Source organism: Paramisgurnus dabryanus, chromosome 14 (genome assembly GCF_030506205.2).
Source record: "Paramisgurnus dabryanus chromosome 14, PD_genome_1.1, whole genome shotgun sequence".
NCBI classification, from domain to species: Eukaryota; Metazoa; Chordata; class Actinopteri; order Cypriniformes; family Cobitidae; genus Paramisgurnus; species Paramisgurnus dabryanus.
Window position 1 is genome coordinate 22629123 of NC_133350.1, and position 23554 is coordinate 22652676.

Consider the following 23554-nt stretch of genomic DNA (forward strand, 5'->3'; position numbering starts at 1 on the left):
TTGCTGAAAAACATGCGTCACGGACACTAAATAGACACGCGAACACCCTGCTATGTGACTATAAAGTGGATCGTTCCTCGGTAGGTGGGTCTTCGCTGCGGGCAACAGAACCGAGATCAATGAACCAGGCGATTTACAGAAACCGGTCGGACGACCCAAGGTGGGAATAAACCATCGGTTAACGAGTTTCTTTTTTAAAATATTATTTCGCAGAAATCTCACCAGATCAAGCACGGATTATCACTTTACCCCGATCGTGACATTCAAAGTGTGCGATGTGGAAAATTTACAGTTCACTACTGTAACCTAATATCAAGTGATTTCCAGAGTAGTTTTTTTTATTCATCGTTGGGTCAGATAACACAAGGGAATAGATGATGATCTTCGCAAACACGGCCAATCCACTGAGAACTCCGTCGTATCGAAAGCAGGTAGGTAAAGTGAGACATATTACAGCTGGTGATGATAAAGATATTGAACTGTGTAGGATGGACACCATAGATCTTTACCTGGGACAGAATGTATTTAACTCTTATTCGTGCGCGCGCGCACACACGTACACGGCCGTGTTATAAAATCTACCGAGCTGCCTACCTAGAATGCACATATAGCATTTTAGAGCATATCCGATTATGTCAAAAACGCAGGTAGTAATAAAAATACAGTCTAGTTAAGCGTCTTGCTAGGTTTTGAGACAGCCATTGCTTTTCGGAGTCGGGTTAACTAAGTCGGGTTCTGCTTTCGTAATTAGGCCTCGTAATGTTTTATATTCAGATTTAGTAAGTTATACGTACCCAGTAACACTATTTACAGTACGATAACACAATGTAATATTTATCAAGTCTGCACGGAACAAGAAGTCCGGAAACCAGTGTGTTTTTTTCTAATTTGGGATGAAACGTTAACAGTGAGCCAAGAAGTAAATAGCTGATTATATAAATAAGACAGTAATGAAGTGATATTCCACTTTATTATCATACAGTTTCCATGCATGTATTTAATGTGCTCATTTATTAGTGAATTAAATCTCGATAATGTTAGTGTCTTTTTTAAAAGAAAGCTTGTGTTAATGAGGATGCGAGATCTGTGATGAAAGTCTACCATGGCAACTTGCGTTATGAGATTGTTGGGTGTGTACTGAAGAATCTCAGCCTAATTAATATTCATGAGGTAATTCACTCCACTAATTGGTGGCCCGGGTGGGTGTGGCATGTGAAATTATATTTAAACATTACTTGTCATATACGTTTCATTTCTGTAAATGTGAGAATGGATGGATCAAACACACACACACACAATTGCTGTGCGTGAAATCACACATTTACACACGTATTTGCATAGGAGCTTACATGGTGTGCCCAAAGTGATGGTTGTGATAGAGGTAGCAAGAAGTTAATGGGCTCCAAGATTTCACAGTTTATAGGAACCATATGGTGTAGGATGACTACAGCGCATAGCTCAGGACCCAAGGGACATACAGACGTATGAGAGATGGCTTGGATATTGAATGTGATCCCCCGCCTCGCTCTCTCTCTTCCCCTCTCCACTCATTGCTTTTTCAATGTCTTGGTTACCCTTCCCATGACTTTGTTATTTATCTTATTGATAAACTGGACATGTTTCTCCGGCACTCACTTAATAGTTTTTATACAGCAGCACTGAAATCAATCGAGTTTAATCTTAAAAAATTCTAAAGAACATTTTGGTAAAATGCAGATTGATCTCCATCTGTCCATCCTATTTATCATAGCATTCGATTTGTGGATGAGCTCAATGTGTCTTTCTCACCAGCTCCTCCTTTAAATCAATCCTCAGTTTTTTCCTCATATTCCTACAGATAGTTATCAGTGGGTTATTTTCACGCTGTTGGGAAAGAGAAAGTGCCTCTGTCTCTTTCCTCAGTAATTAATAGGCGCTAACAAGCTTTTGGGGTCACGTCCAGTTTCACCTCAGTGCACAAGTGTGCGAGTCGCTGCAGGGGAAATGGGTCAGTGTGTCAAAAAACAGAACTCACTTGACAGAGTTACAGTCAGGTGGCATTTTATGTGGTCTGACCACACACATACACGCAACACAGACTTTTACATGTGAGTGGGCTTCATTTTATGAATTGCATGCATGTGTTGTTTCATTATAATAGAGAGTAGCATCTGTCAGAGCAGTGGTCTTTTTTTAACCTTGGCTGTTGACTTGCGGTTTTCGTGTCACTTTTTCTGGGCAAGTACAGCCGCCCGCTGATGTTTAACAGGCGGCCATTTTGTGACGGCTGTGAGAAATGAAGCCCTTTTAATGAATGACTAAGAAACAGGAAGTGAGTCAGTGATGTGGGCTGTGGTGGCCACTGTTCGGGGTGGGCGAGAGGCCCGCACATCCTGTATCCCGGAGCAATCCTGCATCACGTGAACTTTCGCTGAAAAACATCCCTCTCTGCGCAAGCAAACTGTTTTAGAGAAATCACAACTTGTGCAGATGAGTGAGTTTGATACTGTGGTTTTGGTTTGGCAGTATCTTGGTTTTCGACCCCCACCAAATTTTAGATACTTCTCACTAAAGCTCTGACCATTTTTTCTTGAGGTTGCATAACATCAAGTACATCAATTCAGAGTTATATTCATTAGTCTCTAAAGAATGAATAGTTGGATTTTGTAGGGGCAGTTTCCTGAACAGGGATTAGATTAGTCCTAGACTAAAATAAATGTAAAAGGTGTCCAAATAGGCTTTATGCCCAGCTGCACTAATTCCTGAACTTGTTTCCTGTCTCCCATTATTGGACAAACTGATTAATCCAGGTGTGCCTGACCTCAGTAGTCACAACAACAATAATCAGACACACCTGGATTAATCAGTTTGTCCAATAATGGAAGACAGGAAACAAGGGGCTGGCTGAAGTTCAGGAAGTAGTGCAGCTGGGCATAAAGCCTATTGAAAGCAAATAACACTGACATATCTTAAAAAACGTGGGTGCCCTTTGTTTTGCCTCAAAATTTTAGGCCTTCCCTGTCTGGGAAACCACCCCTTAAGGAACTATACTCTCATTCTGGCGTAATAATCAAGGACTTTGCTGCCGTAACATAGCTGCAGCAGGCACAATGATATTACACAGTGCTCGAAATTAGTCCCCTGCTATTGAAAGTTACCAAGGGGACTATTTTAGTACCCGATGTAACTACAGAAGAGTCAAGTTTTAAATAGGAAAAATATTGAAACTCTTTGGTTATTTTTTAGCGTGATGCTAATGGTCTAATCAGATTTAATGGATTATGCTAAGCTATGCTAAAAGTGATACCGCCAGACCTGGAGATCGGCTGATTGGATTCCAAAACTGTAGAAATCTAATGTTTAACTCTAGGGGAGCTGGAAAATTAGCCTATTTTCAAAAAAAGTGGAGTGTCCCTTTAAGGCTAAAGTGTGGATCATTTTTTACGTGTACGCAGGGTCCGTGTACAGTGCTCGTGATGCAATTTACGTCATCAGAAGAGTGTGCGCGTTCTGTACGCACATCATCAGATTTTTTTATACATTGTACATGTAGGTTGCGTATGCGCCTACAGGATAATTTAGTAGGTAGCCCAGGAGATGCACTGCATTTTGTTACAATGCGTGGAACATCTGTACATGTACGAGTCGAATAAACTTTACTTAGCAATGCTGTGCATTTGATCATGCTGGTACGTTTGCTTACACGTAAAAAATATGTCTATACCCTGGGCTTTGGGGAAACAAAGTGCTAAACAAAGTAGTCAATTTTCTTAAAAGAAAAATCCAGATTATTTACTCACCATGTCATCCAAAATGTTGATGTCTTTCTTTGTTCAGTCCAGAAGAAAGGAGTTTCAAAGCACTCTAAACTATCCCAAACGAGGCATAAGGGTCTTATCTAGTGAAACGATTGTCATTTTTGACAATAAAAATAACAAATATACACTTTTTAACCACAACTTTTCGTCTAGGTCCGGTCCAGCGCGACCTAACGTAAATGTGTAGTGACGTAGGGAGTTCACGTGTTACATATATGAAACGCACATTTGCGGACCATTGTTAACAATAAACTGACACAAAGACATTAATTAGTATCATTCCACATACAACAACGTCGGAACGGTCCTCTTTCAACACACTTGTAAACACTGGGGCGGAGTTTCGCGTTCGTCCTCTGTGACCTCTTGACATCATGACGTATTGCGTGAGGTCACGCTGACGCTTTCAGGACGGGATCTAGATGAGAAGTTGTGCTTTAAAAGTGTATATTTTTTATTTTTCTTGTCAAAAATGACAATCGTTGCGCTAGATAAGACCCTTATGCCTCGTTTGGGATCGTTTAGAGTCCTTTGAAAGTGTTGAGTTAAGTGTTAAGTGGTGGTGTCCATTAAAGTCCATTAAAATGAGAAAAATCCTGCAATGTTTTCCTCAAAAAACATAATTTCTTCTGGACTGAACAAAGAAAGACCTCAACATTTTGGATGACAAGGTGGTGAGTAACTTATCTGGATTTTTCTTTTAAGAAAATTTAATATTCCTTTAAGTTTCGAAAGATTTAGCATTTTATAGAGACCCTACCTGTTATATATAGGCAAATTAATCAATATGTTCCAGTCAAGTATTCGCAAAAAAGATATGTTATTAGATGTTTTTTGAATATTGTGAGGGATGTTGCTGACCAGACAGAGTTTGAGATCAATAAATGATGTAAACATTGTCATTTTGGGGCCTTTAACAAATGCAAGTTACAGCCATGTGGCAAGAATTGAAAGCAGTAGATGTCGCTTTATGAATTTCTGTACTGTTAAATGGGCCTGCATCCATTAAAATAATCCCAGCACGTTCAGTTCTGGAAGAATGTTGTGATTAGACTGATATGAGTGTTGAAGGGCTGACTGTGCCTGTAGGCCTGTTTGTGCTTGGCTTTAATGGGAATTAGACTGTTGGGATGTGGGTAGACTCACTGGCGATGGCTGAATGTGCAATAATAACACCAGATCACTACAGATAGAGTTATAGATATCATCATGATGAATGGAGTGGCCCTGCCAGAGCATGTTTGAGGAGGTGGGGGTATTTCCTTTCTTCTTCTCTATTACCTTGTGTGATGTCTCTATGAGGGAAGGTTTTTGATCAGAAACTCAAGGAGAAAGAACAAGGATGAGGTTTTTAAAGGTGTTCAGCATCTGTTTACCTCACATTGGTCTTCAGAAAGACAGTCTCACCCTAAATCTTGCAATTTATTAAGCTAAAATTCCCATTTTAGGCCAAACAGAGAAATGTTTTAAAGCAACAAAGACATTTTGGGGGGAATCAGGCTTCAGATGACTCTTCGTTGTCTCTGTTTAAAGCTGCTTTAGTGCCATACATGATGTCATCTATGCTGGCACGCAATTGTCAAATCAATGAAAACGTTGTTCTCCTCCCATTACAGCCTCCTGTTGCTCCGCCCACCCTTCCAATGGCTCCGCCCAGCCCAAGCACCAACAACAGCAGTAGCAGCAGCAGCAGCACGACCGGCTGGGAGCAACTCAGCAAAACAAACCTCTACATTCGCGGGTTACCGCCAGGAACTACAGATCATGAACTTGTCAAACTCTGTCAGCCGTGAGTATTTTAGGCAGTAGTTGCTTGCTGTTATGACAAAATCATTACATTGCATTTATACATTTGGCATGGTTTAATCTGAAGTAAATAACAGGTATACGTTTTTTTCTATATGTGTGTTACCTGGGAATTGAACCCATGGCCTTTACGTGGACCTTTAAACACTGTCAGAATTGGGTTAGGTTATGGGATAAACCCTCATGAGCTTGTTTACCCTGAAAACATCCTCAAGACTACAGCACTAAAATCCAGTTAAACCCCGCCACCCATGTAGATGATATTATGGCCAGTCTCATGAGCTGTGTTAAAAACAACACTAGCTTACAGTTGATTACTGCAAATATTGTGCAAACACACTTAAATTGTGTACATTTAAAAAAAATGTTAAACATTATGCTTGATGCATCAATAAACTTAATGGATAGTTTTATGCTTCATTGTTGTTTCATGACCTCTTTGTGTCAAGCATTATTACTACGCTCGCTAGTACGGTTTAATTTTAGCCGCTGTACCGCTGATTTTTTGTGTTTTTTGTTTTCCTGCTTTTATTAATGTAAAGCTGCTATGAAACAATTAATCGATTGTAAAAAGAGCTATATAAATAAAATTGAATTTGTTCCAGCTGGTGGCGTCCAGGTATCATCTAGATCAGGGGTTCTCAAAGTGTGGTCCGGGGACCCCTGGTGGTCTTCAGTGTTTAGCCAGGGGCTCCATGAAATAATTTGTTATAAATTGTAAAATAGAGTTCTGCAGGGATTATGTATTTTTGTAGGGCAACCCTATAAGTTAGCAAGACCCTGGTAAAAAGCCCATTCATTTTTCCTATAGACTTTTTGATTATTGCAAAAATAAGATCTGTGTTTAACAAGTTTATGACGTTTACACGTTTTGTCCAAGTTAATCTTCACGGATTAGCAGAACTTTTATGAATTTTGAAGTTTAAATGCGTTTACTAGAATAAAAAAAAAGTTGTGCTCATCTGTGAAAATTACAAAACTTATCATAGTTGGACAAAACTTGTAAGTGTCATAAACTTTTGTTAAACACAGAGCATATTTTTTAGCGAGGGAATCAGTGTCCTGCTAACTTCTGGGTTTGGCCCACAAAAATAGGTCATACCTGTGGCACTCTATTGTGTTGTATTATTAAGAAGGGGATATTTAAATATGGGGACCACCTAAGAACCGTGTCAGTCTTGCTGCTGTTGATCTTATGAAAAGAAAAGATAAATTTGAAAAGTATAACTGTTAAGTCCAAATGTAATTGAAAAAACAACCCTCTTAAAAACACATAAGTTGTAAAATTATGCTTTAAGGCAGTGTTTCTCAAACTTTTTTAGCCCAAGGACCACTTCATCTTCCAATATTTTTCTGAGGACCACCTAACAGAATCTGACTCTAACACGCCCCCAAAAAAACAACAAAATAGGAAGGATAAGCTACATTTAAGTTTAATATGCAATTGTTTTAAGTCAAAAACAAATTTTTTAAACACAAATGCAATGCTATGTTCAGAAATTATTATATGAATTTTATTTCATTTGAAAAAGTTAATGTAAAATGAGTTGCAGCTTAATATGAACAACAAACTGCACATGTGAAAAAAACTGCAATTAAACATACCATAACAGCCTAGGTCCCACTTAATGTCATTCCAAAGAGCCATTAATTTAAAACTGAGGTGGTGGGTATGTGAAGTTTATGGTTGTATCTATGGTAACAATATAATGCTGAAAAAAATTCCCCTTAATGTCCAAAATCACTGAAATTACAGGGATTTTACACATGAAACAAAAACTAGTACATTACAAAACTAGATATGTGGATTTTAGCTGCTTTCAGTTTATGCTTGACATTAAGCTTTATTCTACATTTAAATAGGTAAATAAGATCCATATCACACTCATTGAGAATTTAACTCATTTACTCACTTCAGTGCACATATCAAAAAAGTTTATAACATGGAACATAACATAACAGTAGCCCTATTTCAACAACAACAGCCATCTTAATAATTGGCAAACATTAGGCTAGCTTCTAATAAGACAGAATATGTTTTCAGATTTCGCAAGAGCAGTGAAATCAGGTGTATGTTTGTCAGCACGATACGCATACAGTGGTGCAAATGAACTGTTACTCATTTAAATTGCATTATTGTGTGAGAACGATGCTTTGAATTTTGGAAAAACGGCAGTTTCATTTATTAAGACATGTAACGTAAATGTCATTGTTGATAAGCAAGTCATAATTGAGCAGACTTATCAGACAACAATTGTCGGAAAAGGCAGTGTTTTAAAGCTGGAAATACAACAAATAAAGTTAAAACAGCCATAGAGTCCGGTCTCTTAACTCACCACAGTCAGCTAGCGCGTCTTGAGATGCGGGCGCGAGCGGGGGAGGCGATCGCGTTGAACTTGTGGACCAAAGCGCGAATATAAACACGTGACACAGCTGCTCGCACCAGTCACGTGACTCGCGCTCTGCAGCTCATGCTGTATGAAACAGACGCACGCGCATCAACTCGTAACTGTAGGGCCCGTTGTCTAACGTACTAAATTTATTCTAGAGATGTCATTTTACAGACTACATAAAGGGACGGATCAAATTACCTTGGGGGCCGGGTCTGACCCGCGGGCCGCCAAATGAATAGCCCTGGTATAAACACTTGCCTAATTTAGGTCATCTTTTGGCGGACCACTAGGGGGGTTTGGCGGACCACTAGTGGTCCGCGGACCACACTTTGAGAATTACTGCTTTAAGGTAACTGTAACTGTTAAAATCTTAAGGGGGTCCTTGAAATTTTTCCTCCCCTGTAGGGGGGTCCCCACCTGCAAAAGGTTTGAGAACCCCTTATCTAGATATGAAAATGTAGATATTTTTTATTTTATTCAGTTTTTGTACATTTCATAAGTCCACATTATCACTCTGGGGTTTAGCCATGTTCACACACACTTCAATTATTTACGGGGGTGACAACCACATTATATATAACCAAACTCGCACTTGTACATTTTAAGGGCTCACAACCGCATTTGCGGAGAAGCCCTGCTGTGTGAACAGAACCGTACCGGACAACTATTAATCTGTGACGTCACTCGTTACCACCTGTCACCGTGTTCAGGTACACAGTGTATGAAGATGATGAGAAACCGCAGTGCAGAATTGCTTTGTAATGTTATGTACAGTAAAACTTTCGACGTTACAGCTACAATATGTAAGGGATAATGTATAGGCTGCAGGTTGTTAATGCAGAAATAAGCCCCGACTGTATGATCAGATTTTGTATTACACTGAAGAAGCTTATTTTACGATAACATCTAGCTGTCTGTATATTATCCTGCTTATTACATGGCTATTAACCTCATAAGTAAGGGAAGGAACATTAAATATTGATTTAAAATATTCTCATTTTTAACAAATGCAGACTTTCCACGAGAAAAACAGTTTACTTTTTGGTTTTAAGATAAGACGTTTAAATGTTATTATTTGCAGTGGCGGCCGGTGACTTCTTTTTCGAGGGTGCTCGATTTGAAGTTCGTCACAACATGTATGTAGCCCGTCATGTGTGTGGTTCCTTTTTTTGCAAAATATGTTGTGTCGAGAGATCGTGTATGCATCACGTGTCTTGTCAAAATAAGTGCCTGCTGCTGACCTGCTAAAGGGTTTATGATAAAAAAGACGCTCGCGTTTGCCAGATACTGGCATAATCTCATGAACTCTTTACTGTTAAGTGAGTGTCTTGCGTGTATTTTGTGAACATGAGCGTCTCTTTTATCATAAACTGTTTTGACGTGTTCATCAGGCACTTATTATCACAAAACACGTGATGCACACTGGATCTCTCACACGCAGAACACATATTTTGAAATAAGGAACCACACACATGACACTCCGAACACTTATTTTGAATTAGCGCCCCTCGGATGAGCAGTCAGGGGCCGCCACTGATTATTTGTAAATTTAATGTCATATATGTTATTAAAATACATTTATATTTAATTTTTGTGTAATATTAAACTATACCTGTTAAAATGATTTGCAGCCGTGTTTTATTAGTTTCAGGTGGTTTTTATCTCGGAATAACATATCTTGGAATGTCGCGACTGGCCAATCAGATTCAGGCATTTTCGAGGGCCGTGTAATAAAATGCAATATTTAAGCATTCATAGACACCACACTGAAACGGCAACTCTTTTGTGTAAACAGACTGCACCTATCCAAGTGTTGCGTTTGTATTTAGTAAAGCATGCAGATAGAATATGGCATATATATTTTTTTATTTATGCATTTGGCAGACGCTTTTATCCAAAGTGACTTACAGTGCAATACATTTTTATAAGTACTTGTGTTCCCCGGGTTTGAACCCATGACCTTTTGTGCTGCAAACGCAATGCTCTTACACTGAGCTATAAAAGAACACACAAGACGCACGCAACTTACTTCTACATTCCTGTTAAACATAGTAGATCGCTTCCGGTTCTTTATGATCTACGCTGACATGATGCTGTTTTATACATGAAGCCTTTAGGAGCTACCAAAGACTAGAATAACCAATGTCCGGGGGAAATGCACGTTAACATCTTCAATAATACTGCGAATAACAATGCCAACCTACGATAGCACATGCCAGCAGCCGAAAGAGACCAACCCAGTTTGGTCATGTGACGTTTGAAATATACCCTGTTGCACCTTGCCGTTGTACACCGCAAAGTCAAATCCGAAAATAATATGTTTTGTTAAAAAGGAAGGCGGCATTTTTTACAGGCATCACATGCGAACAAAATACAGGGTTGACTTTGGATGCGTGTTCATACTGACAGTGGTCAATCCTGAACATTGACAATGTGAACTTAGCCTCTGTTTCCGGTTGATAGATCACACCGGACTTAGGAGGTCATGCAGAGTGCACTTAATTGTGGGATACAGTATGTGCATTGAATTATGGGATGTTCTGTTCCCACGTTTTCCTTGAAACATGAAACTTAGCACATCTCTCTCTCTTTTTCTCCCTCTGACTCTAGTTATTCTGCACCGCCAAACGATTGACTACCATTGTGTATGGATACAAAACAACTTTTCCACTATTTCTCCTAAAATATTTTCTTTTGTGTTCCACATACGAGTCATATATAGGTTTTGACATGAAGGTGAATAAACAATGACAGAATTTGTGTTTTTGGCTGAATTCTGCCTTTAGGCGAGCAGCCATGATTCAGCAATTACTGAAGCAGGAAAAGTAGTCTCATGTCTATCAGATATCTGTGCAGACGTTAGAGTTTAAACAGTATTTCCAAACATTCCTACGTTGCTTAGTTCCCCTAAATTATTGCAAGACAGCTGTTGCTAATTTCGTGCTGCTGAACGCAGTGGAATATTTGATATCGGTCATTTTCCCCATTAGGATGTCGGATGTAACGTATATACTGTATTTGCGCATAAATGTGTGAGAGCACCCTATCCTGCGTTTATTCCATTCCAACATTCCCACTCTGGGTTATTTTACCCCTCGTGCCCCCCGGGAGACCAACCATCGCCATGGTAATCCCTCAAATTGATGGGAAGGAGTCAGTTGGGGGGCCCATAATCCTCTTGGCTTGTGTCCTGGTTAAAAGTGAAGCTGGGGTCGTACGTACATTCAACACAAAACCGACGGCCTTATATGTCAGTTAAATTACCATAAGGAATGTGTCCGCTCAGCTTTTAGGTATTGCGTGACATCATAACCTCCCTGTTTTAATCACAATAAGCGACGGATTGATTTGGCTTCATCCGCATCGGGCAGAAACCCAGGGAGTTGTTGGTGGGGGCAGGAAACGCCAAAGCGTACGGGTCAAGGGCAAGGTCATGTGGTTCTCCGGAGCCTCGTAATCCATATACGAAGCATGATTGGCTCCGACGTTTCCTCCCCCTGTGCCACGGGACATTTTGTTTAGTGTTTGCTTGCGCAGCTCTGGACAGCGTCATAGCCGGCATAAATAAACATTTATTTATTTAGCCAGGAAAATGCTTCTAAATATACGACAGTATTTCAATGATGAAATAGGTGCCCTCGGCGGAGGCGAATGAATAATTGCCCTTTCCCAGTCAGCAGTGCTGTCACGGCTTGTTCTTGCACGAGTCTCGTGAGGGACGCGTCAATAAATCGAATCCTGCAGAAATGTGAATACATTTCGTTTCTCTCTACAAGAAACACAGTCCTTCGAAGCCATGATGTATAGTGGTGAGAAAATGTCATATTATGTGTATGGTATGTCAGTCTGTGGTAGTTCCATGTTGTGTTAAAATTCCCCCTCTTTCATGTGTCTTTTCTAACATAATTGTAAGTAAATAAGTGGGAAAGTCTCAAAAATGAACACATTGGATGTGTTCACCATAGCGTACGACTATAGTGTGCAGTGCTGTATGGATGCATACTGTGCACCGTATGCAAAATCTCTCTCCGTCTGCATGCAAAATACGGATGACCTAATATTTCCTGAAATCTGCACACTGGAGAGGGAGTACTGCACCCCATAATGCAATGCAATGCTTAACCTGACCTCGCATTTCCTGTGTGATGAATGAAACATGGTAACAAATGTGAAAGCATTCTTGATTCAGTATCTAGTAGCACTGCTGAATGATCTTTTATATAAAATTGAGTAAAAAATTTTAAATAGTTATATTTTTGTGACAATGGTGTGTATAAATAAAATGCAGTTTTATGTAAAACAACAATGAAACGCACTACTGTTTCAAATGTTTATTATTACATTATTTAAATTGTTCACCATACAATTTTTTTTTAAAGGGGACATTTCACAAGACTTTTTAGGATGTCATATACATTTTCGGTGTCCAAGAGTACGTATGTAAAGTTCTCACATACTCAAAATACTATTATAGATAATTTAATTGCCACTTTGTAGGTATGAGCAAAAATGTGCCGTTTTGGGTGTGTCCTTTAAAATGCAAATGAGCTGATCTCTGAGCTAAATGGCAGTGTTGTGGTTGGATAGTGCAGATTAAGGTGTGGTATTATCCCCTTCTTACATCACAAGGGGAGCCAAATTTTAATTACCTATGTTTGCAGAGAATGGTTTACCAAAACTAAGTTACTGGGTTGATCTTTTCACATGTTCTAGGTGGATAAAAACACTGTGGGCCTAATTATAGCACTTTACCATGAAAAAAGTCAGATTTGCAGGATATGTCCCCTTTAAATACTATGCAGTATGCATCATATAGTATGCTGGTGTGTATGCCATTCCAAACATAACATAGGATTTTATTGGATGCACACGCATTGTCACGGTTACGTATAAGCTGGTGATCTGGTTTTAGCTGATCTCCCAGCTTGGTTTTACTGGTGTAGCATGCTGGTCTAGCTGTGTTTTGGTCACTTTTTAAGCTGTTTTTTGAGTAAAGCCCGATTTATAGTCGTGCGTAGGTTCTACGCTGTAGCTACGCCGTAGGCTATCCGTAGCCTGTGCGTAGGTCTGCATAGGCTGACGTGCACCTCGCAAAAATGTTAACAGCGCGTCAGTTCTACGTGGACCGCAAGCGTTGTTATTGGTCCACCAGAACCCCTCCCATCAGGTAAGAAAAATGCGTCATAGGTATTTCAGTTTGCGATGATGAAAACAAAGACGGACCAAGTTGAGGAGTGATTTAACTCAAACTGCAACAAAAGTCGCTGTTTATTTACTTCCATCATTGCTGGTTTTCTCAAATCATACACAACAAGTTGCTGTTTCTTCTTTGTTTGTGGGTTAACTTGCCAAGCTGCTTCTTCTCTGACGGTCGCGCTGCTACTGTGGTTACACGCGTAGATACTGCCTACCAGCGTTCTGCGCGTGTTTGCACGTCGGCACGGATGGCGACGTAAAAGTATAAATGAAAACCGGCGTGGAACTTACGCCATCGCGGCTACGCCGTAGGACCTACGCACAACTATAGCGAGCCCTTATGGATTGATTTTTTGTGAAAGTATACCGCAAGTTCCATTTGTTCCATGAAAGACGTTTCTTTATGTTGTTACAGCTGAAATTGTCTATACTCTCAAACTAGAAGTATAGTCTTGTTTTATGCATACGCAAGGGTCCACATACAGTCCGCATACGTCATCAGAACAGTATGCGTGCACTTTATGCCCACTGCCGGAATTTTGTATTGAGCCCTTTATAGTCGTGCATAAGGTCTACACCGTAGGTTATTCGTAGCCTCTGCATAGCTCTGCATTTGTGTTCGCACGTTGACGCGGAAGTATATATATAAAACCGACGCGTATCTGCGTATTACTGCGCCTGAGGTCGAAGTGCTGCAAACTAAGTGCTCTTCCGCCATACAATATAGTTCTCATTTTTTATCCTCTTAAAAAATTGCCACGTTTTATTTTGTGCCACCATACTTACTCTTGTAACTACTCTTGTAACAGTCTTTAAATAGGGAAAACATGAAAAGTGTTTGGCGGCCTCTAAATTCATCCATGTTTGGATCCTAAGGAATGAATGGGGCTAGGCTAAATGCTAACACATTCACGACGCGCTGTGCAAAGATTAAGTGATGCATTGAAAAAATATAGGGATGTATAATTCATCTAAGTTGACGTAAGAACATGGTAAAAATTATGAAAAACTGTGGTGTTTTCCTTTAAGGGGTACCATCCCATTCACACCTTTTGGTACATTTTGTACGGAGTGTACTGTTCCTGTAGCTCAACTGGTAGAGCATTAGCAACGCAAAGGTTGTGTGTTTGATTTCCAGAGAATACCTTGAATGAACTACAAAATGTTTCGTCTGCCAAATGCATAAATGCAAACAAAGCAATTTTCCAGTATTTTTCTCTTCTCCACTGCACTATTCACAGACAAGCCAAGTCGTGAGTTTTCTTTGAACTGTGGTGGTGATTTGTGTGCCGTAATAACAGGTTTCTCATGGACTCTCTATTAAAGCAGCTCAGCTCGTCTGTCACACAGCACCCTGACTGACGGCATCAAGTGTCTGCGGATGATTTTGTCACAATCGTCTCTTTGTTTCTGAATTAAATCTGTTTAAGAAAGACGCTCGGGTGGTGTTATTCTTTCTCAGCTCTGGGATTATTATGGATCTTGAGTTTCATGTCCTGCAGGTCATGAATTCCTACGCTGTAGTGTCATTTAGCAAGCACACACACACACACAGACTGACTCGGAAAGCGAAGCCCGTCTTTAACCTCTCCTCTCATTGTGTTCATTTTCTCTTTTTGTAAACAGATACGGTAAAATCGTGTCCACCAAAGCCATTCTTGACAAGACTACAAACAAATGCAAAGGTTTGTCATGTAATTCTGCTTAAATGAATGCTTGAATTGTGCCAAATGCAACATAGTAGAGTTTTTGGACAGCCTAGTATTACATCTAAATATCATGGTACGTAATTATAGTAATCGTTCAGGTCTGATATCAGATGCCATCATTGTAACACAATGTTATATAAGGGATGTCTGTCATAATACAACACCTCAGTCATATAATAGTAAAGATGTGTGTGTTCAGATTAGTGTGTGTGGTAAAGCATCATGTTATTTTCGTAGGGTACGGGTTTGTGGATTTCGACAGCCCCGTGTCTGCACAAAAAGCCGTCGCAGCCCTTAAGACCATCGGAGTTCAGGCTCAGATGGCCAAGGTGAGTCAACCCTATATGACATCACTTCCTTTTTTCCTCATTCCACTCATGCAACCGCACACACCGCATTTACTTAGAAAGTACGTTTGAACAATACTGCAGTGATCTTCTGCCAAGCATTTCTGCCTGCATCTTCAATTTTTAATCTGCCCTCTTTTTCTTCATTCCAGTTGTCAGCAAAATACTCTTCCACTTCCCTCTTATGCATGCGCACGGGTGTGTACCACATCAATACGTTTGACGCTTGCATGTTGAGGAATGTTGACGTCTTATCCTGGCCCTTCCCCATTTTTTGCTGATACATGTAGAATAGTTAGCAGAAATTTAAATGTCAGGTTATGAACGTGTCCAAGTACATTTGTATTGTCGGATCAAGAAGTACTTATAAACCACCTCAAAGGCTTCAAAGTCGAGCGACATGGTCGATTCTGTGTGTTTGAATGTATAGATGTTGATGCTAAGGTCAAATGCATTGCTCGAGGGCACAATGGTAGCTTGCAACCTTAAACGTCTTTATACTTGAGCTTGGATTAACTTGGACTTTACAGTGGCTCAAATGTACTGTTTACTTTAAATAGACATACAGTATAGCATGTACGTAGTCCAAACAAAGCATGCTTTAAGTCGACATGAAATCAAAAATTAAGTTACCCGGGTTGAATCTGACCTTCAGTCTCCGCGTCTCCATCACATGTGGAGACGTACTTTCACAGTCGACTGCAATCTTGCGTCTAGTTCCCTACATTTTTGTTTTCACAGTATATCCCGTTTCAGGCTGAAATGTCTCATGACACTGGTTGTGAATGACATTTCATGTTGACATAGAAACTCAATAGCAAGTTCTGATTTTAACATTATGTGTTTTATGAATACAGCAGCAGGAGCAGGACCCGACTAACCTGTACCTGTCCAACCTGCCCGTGTCCATGGATGAGCAAGAGCTGGAGAACCTTCTCAAACCCTTCGGACAGGTCGTCTCCACGCGCATCCTCCGTGACGCTAATGGGATCAGCCGGGGAGTGGGCTTCGCCAGGTAAGTGACAATTCAACCGTGTAACCTGTAAACTGTTAAAGTATTTATGCGTGAAATGTGGTCTCATTCTCAATCTTTATATTCAGGATGGAGTCTACAGAGAAATGTGATGCTGTGATTTCTCACTTCAATGGGAAGTTCATTAAATCCTCCTCTGGAATGCTGGGTAAGCATTGATTTTAACATGATGGTTTTGGCTATATATAGTCTCTGTTAAAATATAAAAGGGAAATGACGTTTGTTAAAGGGGCATCAGAGCCATTGCTTTGTAAGTTTGCTGACGGCGGGCAGAAGAAGAGACAAAGTCAGGCTAAATACATCACTAATGGCAGAACCTGGACACGAGACGCCGAGGTGAGACTAGTAAGTCCTGTTTTTATTTGTGTATGTCTGAGACTGACAGAAACTGAATGGGTGTGTGCCGTGAAGCAAAAGGAGCTATTCAAATATCTGGGTATGACATCATACATCATGCTCTGTTTGGTTTGAGTTATTTGTGAATATTTGAACTTGGACACTGAAGTCAGCCACCAAATTTGCCTTTTTCACTTTTTCAGAGTGGAATGACTTTGACCTACGACCCCAGTACTGCCCTTCAAAATGGGTAAGAGAGCCATTTATTTTCAGTCTTATCTTTTATGGCTGATTCATACCACGCCCAATGCACTATAAGAAAAGACATGGTCATGTGATTGGAGCACACATACTAAGTAAGGGATAATGTAGAGGCAGCCGGTAGTTATCGGGAAATAAGCCCCGACAGTGTGATCAGGACCCGACCGCTTATTACACGGCTACTTGTCACATAAGAAAAAAAACTGGACATGAATATGAATTTGAAACATTTTATTGGCATATTTGTTTTAAATGAACATTTTTATCCTTCCGCGAAACTTTGCACAGATGCATAAAATGATCGTAATACCTTATTAAGATCCTCTGCTTCATACTTGTCTGTCTCCATTTTTTTCTCTTTTAGCCAGTCTTTGAGAAGTTTTAATGCCCATTCTGTATTTTTTTGTGTGTTGGCTTCGTAGCTGTCATGCTCTATTTTGTCAAGTTCAGTCTCAGTAAGCTCTCTGTGTCTTGTCGTGGTTGTCCAGTGTTTGTCACAAGATGGCGCCAAACAAACAGTAATCTTTATTGGCGCGGAGCGATCTTACTCGTAAAAGTAGTACCGGCTAACTATGCGTTATTATTTTGGAGCGGTTATTATTCGAAAATAACGAACCTGCAAATGTCTCAACTGACCAATCAGAATCAAGCATTCCAGAGAGCCGTGTAATAAAGTAAGATAAAGTAGAGTTGCACGATACAGAAGAAAAATGTGATAACTTGATAAATAATACGATATGTGATACAACAATGCTTTAGGTGTATACATTCTATTTAAATTATAATAAATCATTAAAAATGATATTACCAACTTACCGTGTTTCACATTCTTACTGGGAAAAGAAGCATTACTTTCCATGTCTCTCCAGTGTCTTTGCATTTACCTAAAACTTAGACTATACAAAACTATTCAAAGTATTAAATCATTTAGTTATTGCAATTCACTGCAACATGCACATTTGCAATATTTTAATTATTTTAATATATCCTGCTACCCTTAAATAGGTAAAGGCTGTTCTGGCTGCTATTGTTTCTCAGGCGCTTAATTAAAAATACATTGAGAAAATACAGGAAATGCGTATGTAGTATTAAAAATTGAAAATGTAAACTGAAGTGTCAAGTATTTAGGGTAAACTCCCCTTGCACTTGAGCAATAGCAGGAAACTGCAGGATCTCTTAAGCTGCGTTTACACCAACCGCGTTTCAGGCGTCAAAATCGCGTCTACCGCGCCTAGTTTGCCGCTTGAACAGTTTCGATGCATTCAATGCACGTCAGAAGCCATATACGCTTCTTGTGGGTTATGCGGATGCTGTGCGGTTGTCTGTTTGCAGGATGGCGGATGTTGATTGTGCATTTATCGAGAGAGTTACCGGTTTGTATTTAGTCACCTTACTATAGGGGGAAAATAAACGGCGTGGGTCGAAAACGTCACGTGACTCAAAAGTGAAATGTGTATTTATTTACAACTTACCAGGTTGCCCGATGTCCTCACTGACACTCTTCCAAGCGAGATCTTTTTTTACTCCCGTCTCTATAGAAAAAAGAACTTGTGTCGTATAGCTCTGGGTGACTGCTTACGGACAATATCAAGCCTTCATGTTGAATGAGTGACTCGGGGCGGGGCTGCCGCCACAGCAGCAAGCAGGCTCCTGATTGGTTAACGTGGCGCGAAAATCCGCCAAAGTTCAAATTTTTTAAATTGCGTTAGCCGCAAATTTGCATCAAACGCAAAATGCACAAAAAGCACCATTCGCGCGTACCGTGTGTAACGCGCCATATGCTCAATTCGCGCAAACTTCCGCGCCGCGCTAAACGCCTCATCCGCGCGTCTTCACATTGACTTAACATTGAAATCACTCGCGCTTGCCGTCTCTACTGCCTCTGGTGTAAACGCAGCATTAAACCTAAATGAAATTAAATCTAATTTCTAATTTTAAAGAAATTAGTCTTTTTACTTCATTCTGCTCAAAAAAGATGTGTTTAGTGCCAAGAGAGGTCACACTAAACACCGACGATGCCTAAAGAAGACATTTAGTCCTGAAATTGTAATTTTTTTACATATTTCCTGTATTTTCTGTTTGTATCTTAATAAAATAGATTGAAAAATAGATATGGATGGACATTAAAACTTCTAAAACAACAAGTCTGGTGGTGGTGGTGGCCTAAGACCTTTGCAAAGTACTGTATTTTGTATTGAATGACATAAATATATTCTGTCGTGTGACCTTACAATGCATTCTAGGATTTTCTTCTCTATGAAGGATGTGTCCAACACTCCCTTAAAATTCAGCCTCCAAAACATTAAATCTTCATGATGTTATATCTCCCAGGTACTACCCTGCTCCGTATCCAATGGGGAATCGGTTGATGGCTCAGCCAGGGGTATCTCCATACATGTCTCCCATCTCTGCTTACCAGGTACTCTTCCTCAGCTGCCTCATCTTCACAATCACGCTTTTGAAGTACCAACACCTGATCTAACCTCTCTGTGTTTGTTTACAGGTACAGAATCCCTCATGGATGCCACATCAGTCTTACATCATGCAGCATCCGGTAAGGCCCAGTTATTCTGTACCTCTTGTCTGCTTTTGTTTGTGTCATGGTCTTCCTTACCTCTTTACCACCTCTTCCAAATGGGTGGTGACTCAAAAATAATACCACTTTGACTCACGGCTGGGTGATATATAAAACATTATAAAATGGTTAGTTCCAGTCATTGATTCTCAGCTTTGCGTCATAGTATCATGTGGTCGCTAGGTTTAATTTTTTGCAGTAAACATTTAGTCGACAAGTTGCGTAATATGACGTAAATCTAAGTGAAAATAGATCTTGTTGGGTAGGCAGGGATTTTATTTTATCCAGCTGGATTTGTGTGGATCATGGCAAGTCCAGAATGGAGTAATGTTAAGATAATTTGTTTGTTTTTGCAGCCTGAATGATGTCAGAAGTAGGGAAAGTTGATTTAGAGGGGAGAGAGTTATTACATTTCATTTAAAGATATTAAAATTATTCGGTGTAGTAATATGCACTGATGAATCATTCACCATAATATGACCAACATATATTTTTATTAAGATTAGATTAAATTACATCTAGGACGTATTTTTTACGTCCATCCCAATGTGAGCAGAAAATTTAGTTTTTTTATTCTCCCCTCATGTCTTTTCTGCAGGGAGCAGTTTTGTCGCCCTCTATGGAGCATCCTATGTCACTGCAGCAGTCCGCTATGTTGGCTCCCCTCACCCAGCAGATGGGCCATCTCTCTCTGGGCGGCACTGCAGCCGTACGGTCCTCTCACACAGATTACATGGCATGAGCTTATATGATAATTAATAAGCAATATCAGCACCCGTGTTTTTAATAAAGCCTTGCAACTCACGATTTTGCTCTTCTGCAGTTCATTCCTGCCAACACAGCAATGCCAGGAGCTTACATCCCTCAATACGCCCACATCCAACCAGCTGCTATCCAGTCCGAGGTCAGTTTCTTAATTAAATTTTATTTTTAGTTGTCGTCATCTTTCGTGCAAAATGTGTTTTTTATTTAAATCTCCTGTCTAGATGACACATAACATTGTTTCTCGATCTCTCAGCAGGAAACCAGCGTACAGCCGCAAGATGTTTCCTCTTCTGATCCTTCATCATACCCTTTCCAACCCAACAAGCAATAAAACGGTAGTTTGTCTTTGTTTTTTTAAAGCATTTGAAAATAGGATTATTTTTAATATTAGCAACTATTTTGGTATTGAATGAAATTAAGATATTAAAGGTTATTTATACATAGTTTTGCTTTTATCTCATCCGCGGCCTTGAATAAAATGCTGTACAACAAATTAATGCAATATACAGAAGTAATTACTCTGGGAAATAATTTATTTCGTATTCAGTATTTCACTAATTTGGTGTTTTATCTGCTTGCAGGTTAACTGTCTATGGTCAAAGGCAGATACAGTCTGCTTCAAGTTACTATGGTAACACCTTTTGCTTTCTTTTAGAGGAAGTGACATCATTGAGGAAGTGACACTCGTGCACAGTTTTCAGAAAATTTGTCCATGGTTTAATCAGCCGATTCAAGAGATCAACGGCAAACCTCTCTTGAAGGTGCAAATGTTTTACAATATTACACCAACTATGGACAAAAAAATGGGAGCAGAGTTTTATTTTGCTAGAAAGAAGAAGGTGAAGATGGCAAATGCTTATTTTTTACCAAGGACTATTTACACAGACCATGTCTGTGAATAATGTAGTGAGTGCTGATGGTGATGAGACCTTTCGATGCATGACATTTTTTAAAATATGGTTTTTAATATGTTTTTATAGATAAAAGATATTTGCCGTTGCAATCAAAATGAAGAGGTTTTTGTTTGCTTTTGGTCTTCCACTTTTTGCCTTTTAGTAGTGGGTGGGGTTTAGAATAATGCAATGCTTGCTGGCTATTGGTCCTTATTCTTGTCTTTAAAAGCAAACGCTTTTTTTCACTTTTTTAGTTTTGCTCTGAATCAAAGATGTTTTGTTTCAGGGACTGTGTGTCTGTTGTGAATAAGGTTTTATCATCCATGTGTAAAGTCTGGTAGATATAGAAGCGGATAATGAGATGAAGATTGGGTAGGTGGGTGGGTGGGATTTTAGTGGGAGGCGGGGCATGACTGTTTGGGTTGAGTGGGAGGGGTCAGGCTATCTGAGGTATGTGTGGGGTGGTGGGTGGGACTAATAAAAGAGATATGGTGGATTTAAGAAAGCTGACGTTTTTCCTTCTGTTCTAGGCTGGTTGTGACTTTTTTAGTGCCATTTTTTTATTTATTTCTATTTCTCTTTGTTTAATTTGTTTTTTTTTAACACATCAAACACATCAGGATTTCTTTGATGTTCAGAACAAGGCAGAAGTGCAATGTTTCATTAGATAGGAAACAAGACATTTATCAATTTACTTACATAGCAGATATTTAATGTACTTTGCAAGTCAATAAAATTATTTCCAGCACTCGCAATTCGCTGAAATATCCATAATAGCATTCATTATGTGACTTAAATCTCAATTTGACACCACAACGTTATTCAGTGCTCGAAAAATAACATGCAACTTGAAGGCAACTATGACACTTTCCACCAAAGACTTTTCTTGTCTACTATTTGAAGACTTTACAACAGCAAGGACTACTGCGTTGGGGTTTTAGTAAAACTGAATAGTTGTTTGATCATTGGCATATCTGTTTTCCTCAATCTTGGCTTTCAGCTTTACTCTAGTTTTCCTAAATGTGTACATCTCTGAGCAGGAAGAAGGGATGACTTAACATGTTCATAACACAAGCCTGTCATCTTTAATACAGTTAGATTAGCTGAAGTCTGTGTGTCTGTGTGTGATTGTGTATTTAGATGTCCAGGTCAGCTTGGCATTTGATCTACCTCAGAGTTGTATCTGTTGTCTGATTGGTCAGGTTGCAGGTCTATCCTGCCCAATCAGATATAAAAGCACCGGCTCAGGAGCTGGTGTCATGCAGAACTTCATCTTTAATGCGTCTATTTGTCCTTCTCTATAATAAATCAAGTTTCTGTATCTGTATGTCTTTCTGTTGTTGTTGTTTTTGTTGGTTTTTTACATTGCATTGTGGTGTTTTAAGCTTGATTGTGTGGAGAATTTCTGTTCTGTCCATATTCTTCCTGATAGGTTCTGCAAGGCTTGTGTAATTTTTCCTGCATTTTATTTTTTTTTATCCACATGAACTACCTTTTCTTGACGTTTTTTTGTTTGTTTTGCTGTAGCCTCTTTTTGTTTAGAGGCCTGATTTGATCAACCAAAGTGAAAATTTATCATGGTGAACACATACATTCATTGGACCGCCGGAGTTCATTTCGGCTGTCAAAATAAAAGTCTCTGAACGTTAATTATTGACACGGTGTAATAAATACAGGACTGTTGTTAAAATGCTGAATTTTTTTAATGGTTTTATCTGGACATGCACGTCCAATAAAATAAAAACCTGCTTTTGTGCTCTTCTATTTTTCCTTTATTTTTTTATTTAAATGTTTTTTTGTTTTCTATATTTTTCTGTTGTGAAAAGAAAACTTTTCAAATTAAAAGAGCTCAAACACGTCGCTGGGTTTGTAATTGTGTGTTCTGTGCATATGTGTGGGAATGATGTGTTTTTCACAGTTGTGTGTTGTGTGGAAACCGGCCGAAACCATCTAGGAAATTATTGGATTTTCTGGCAGAGTTAAGAATTTGTGAGCCAGCTTTTATTATGGAAATTTAACAGAACGCAAAAAATATTCACCTACATAAGACCAAAACAATAATAATAATGATCAACAAAATAATCATAATTTGCTGTAATTTTATTATCAAAATAGTTATAGGCATAGACATCCTATATAATATCTATGGCTATAGGTATTTTAATAATGTGGCTATACTTTTAAAATTCTTGTCTGGAATGTACACGTTACCCTGCAGGTGGCGCTATAAAACTACTAAACCAATAACCACAGATTGCTTTTTTTAAGTTTTACTGATGTGTACATCAAATGTAATGTCTATGTTTGGTCTCATTATACATTAAGTATTTTATATAATAGCATTTTTATTGATTTATTTGATTATAAACTTTATAATCTTAAAGCAAGTCTGTAGATAAGGTCTTGGTAAAATCAGCTAGCAGGGTTTATGTTTATCCATAAA

The 23554-nt window shown here is 39.2% G+C and overlaps 1 protein-coding gene across 6 annotated transcripts; it reads left to right on the forward strand.

The window, feature by feature from the left end:
* The first annotated feature begins 111 nt into the window (after positions 1-111).
* rbms1a (RNA binding motif, single stranded interacting protein 1a) lies at positions 112-22971 on the forward strand. Of its 6 annotated transcripts, none has more exons than XM_065241616.2 (14): positions 112-431; positions 5414-5586; positions 14819-14877; positions 15139-15230; positions 16106-16263; positions 16350-16429; positions 16511-16626; positions 16821-16867; positions 19210-19297; positions 19382-19432; positions 20052-20162; positions 20277-20357; positions 20475-20553; positions 20800-22971. In XM_065241616.2, the coding sequence occupies exons 1-13, from the start codon at positions 375-377 to the stop codon at positions 20547-20549; spliced, it is 1188 nt and encodes a 395-aa protein (XP_065097688.1). In that variant the 5' UTR covers positions 112-374; the 3' UTR covers positions 20550-20553; positions 20800-22971. The 6 variants fall into 6 exon arrangements, with proteins under 6 accessions (XP_065097688.1, XP_065097686.1, XP_065097690.1 ...); XM_065241614.2 differs by having other exon boundaries at positions 16511-16617; positions 20052-20189; positions 20472-20553; XM_065241618.2 differs by having other exon boundaries at positions 16511-16617; positions 20472-20553.
* Positions 22972-23554: the final 583 nt, after the last annotated feature.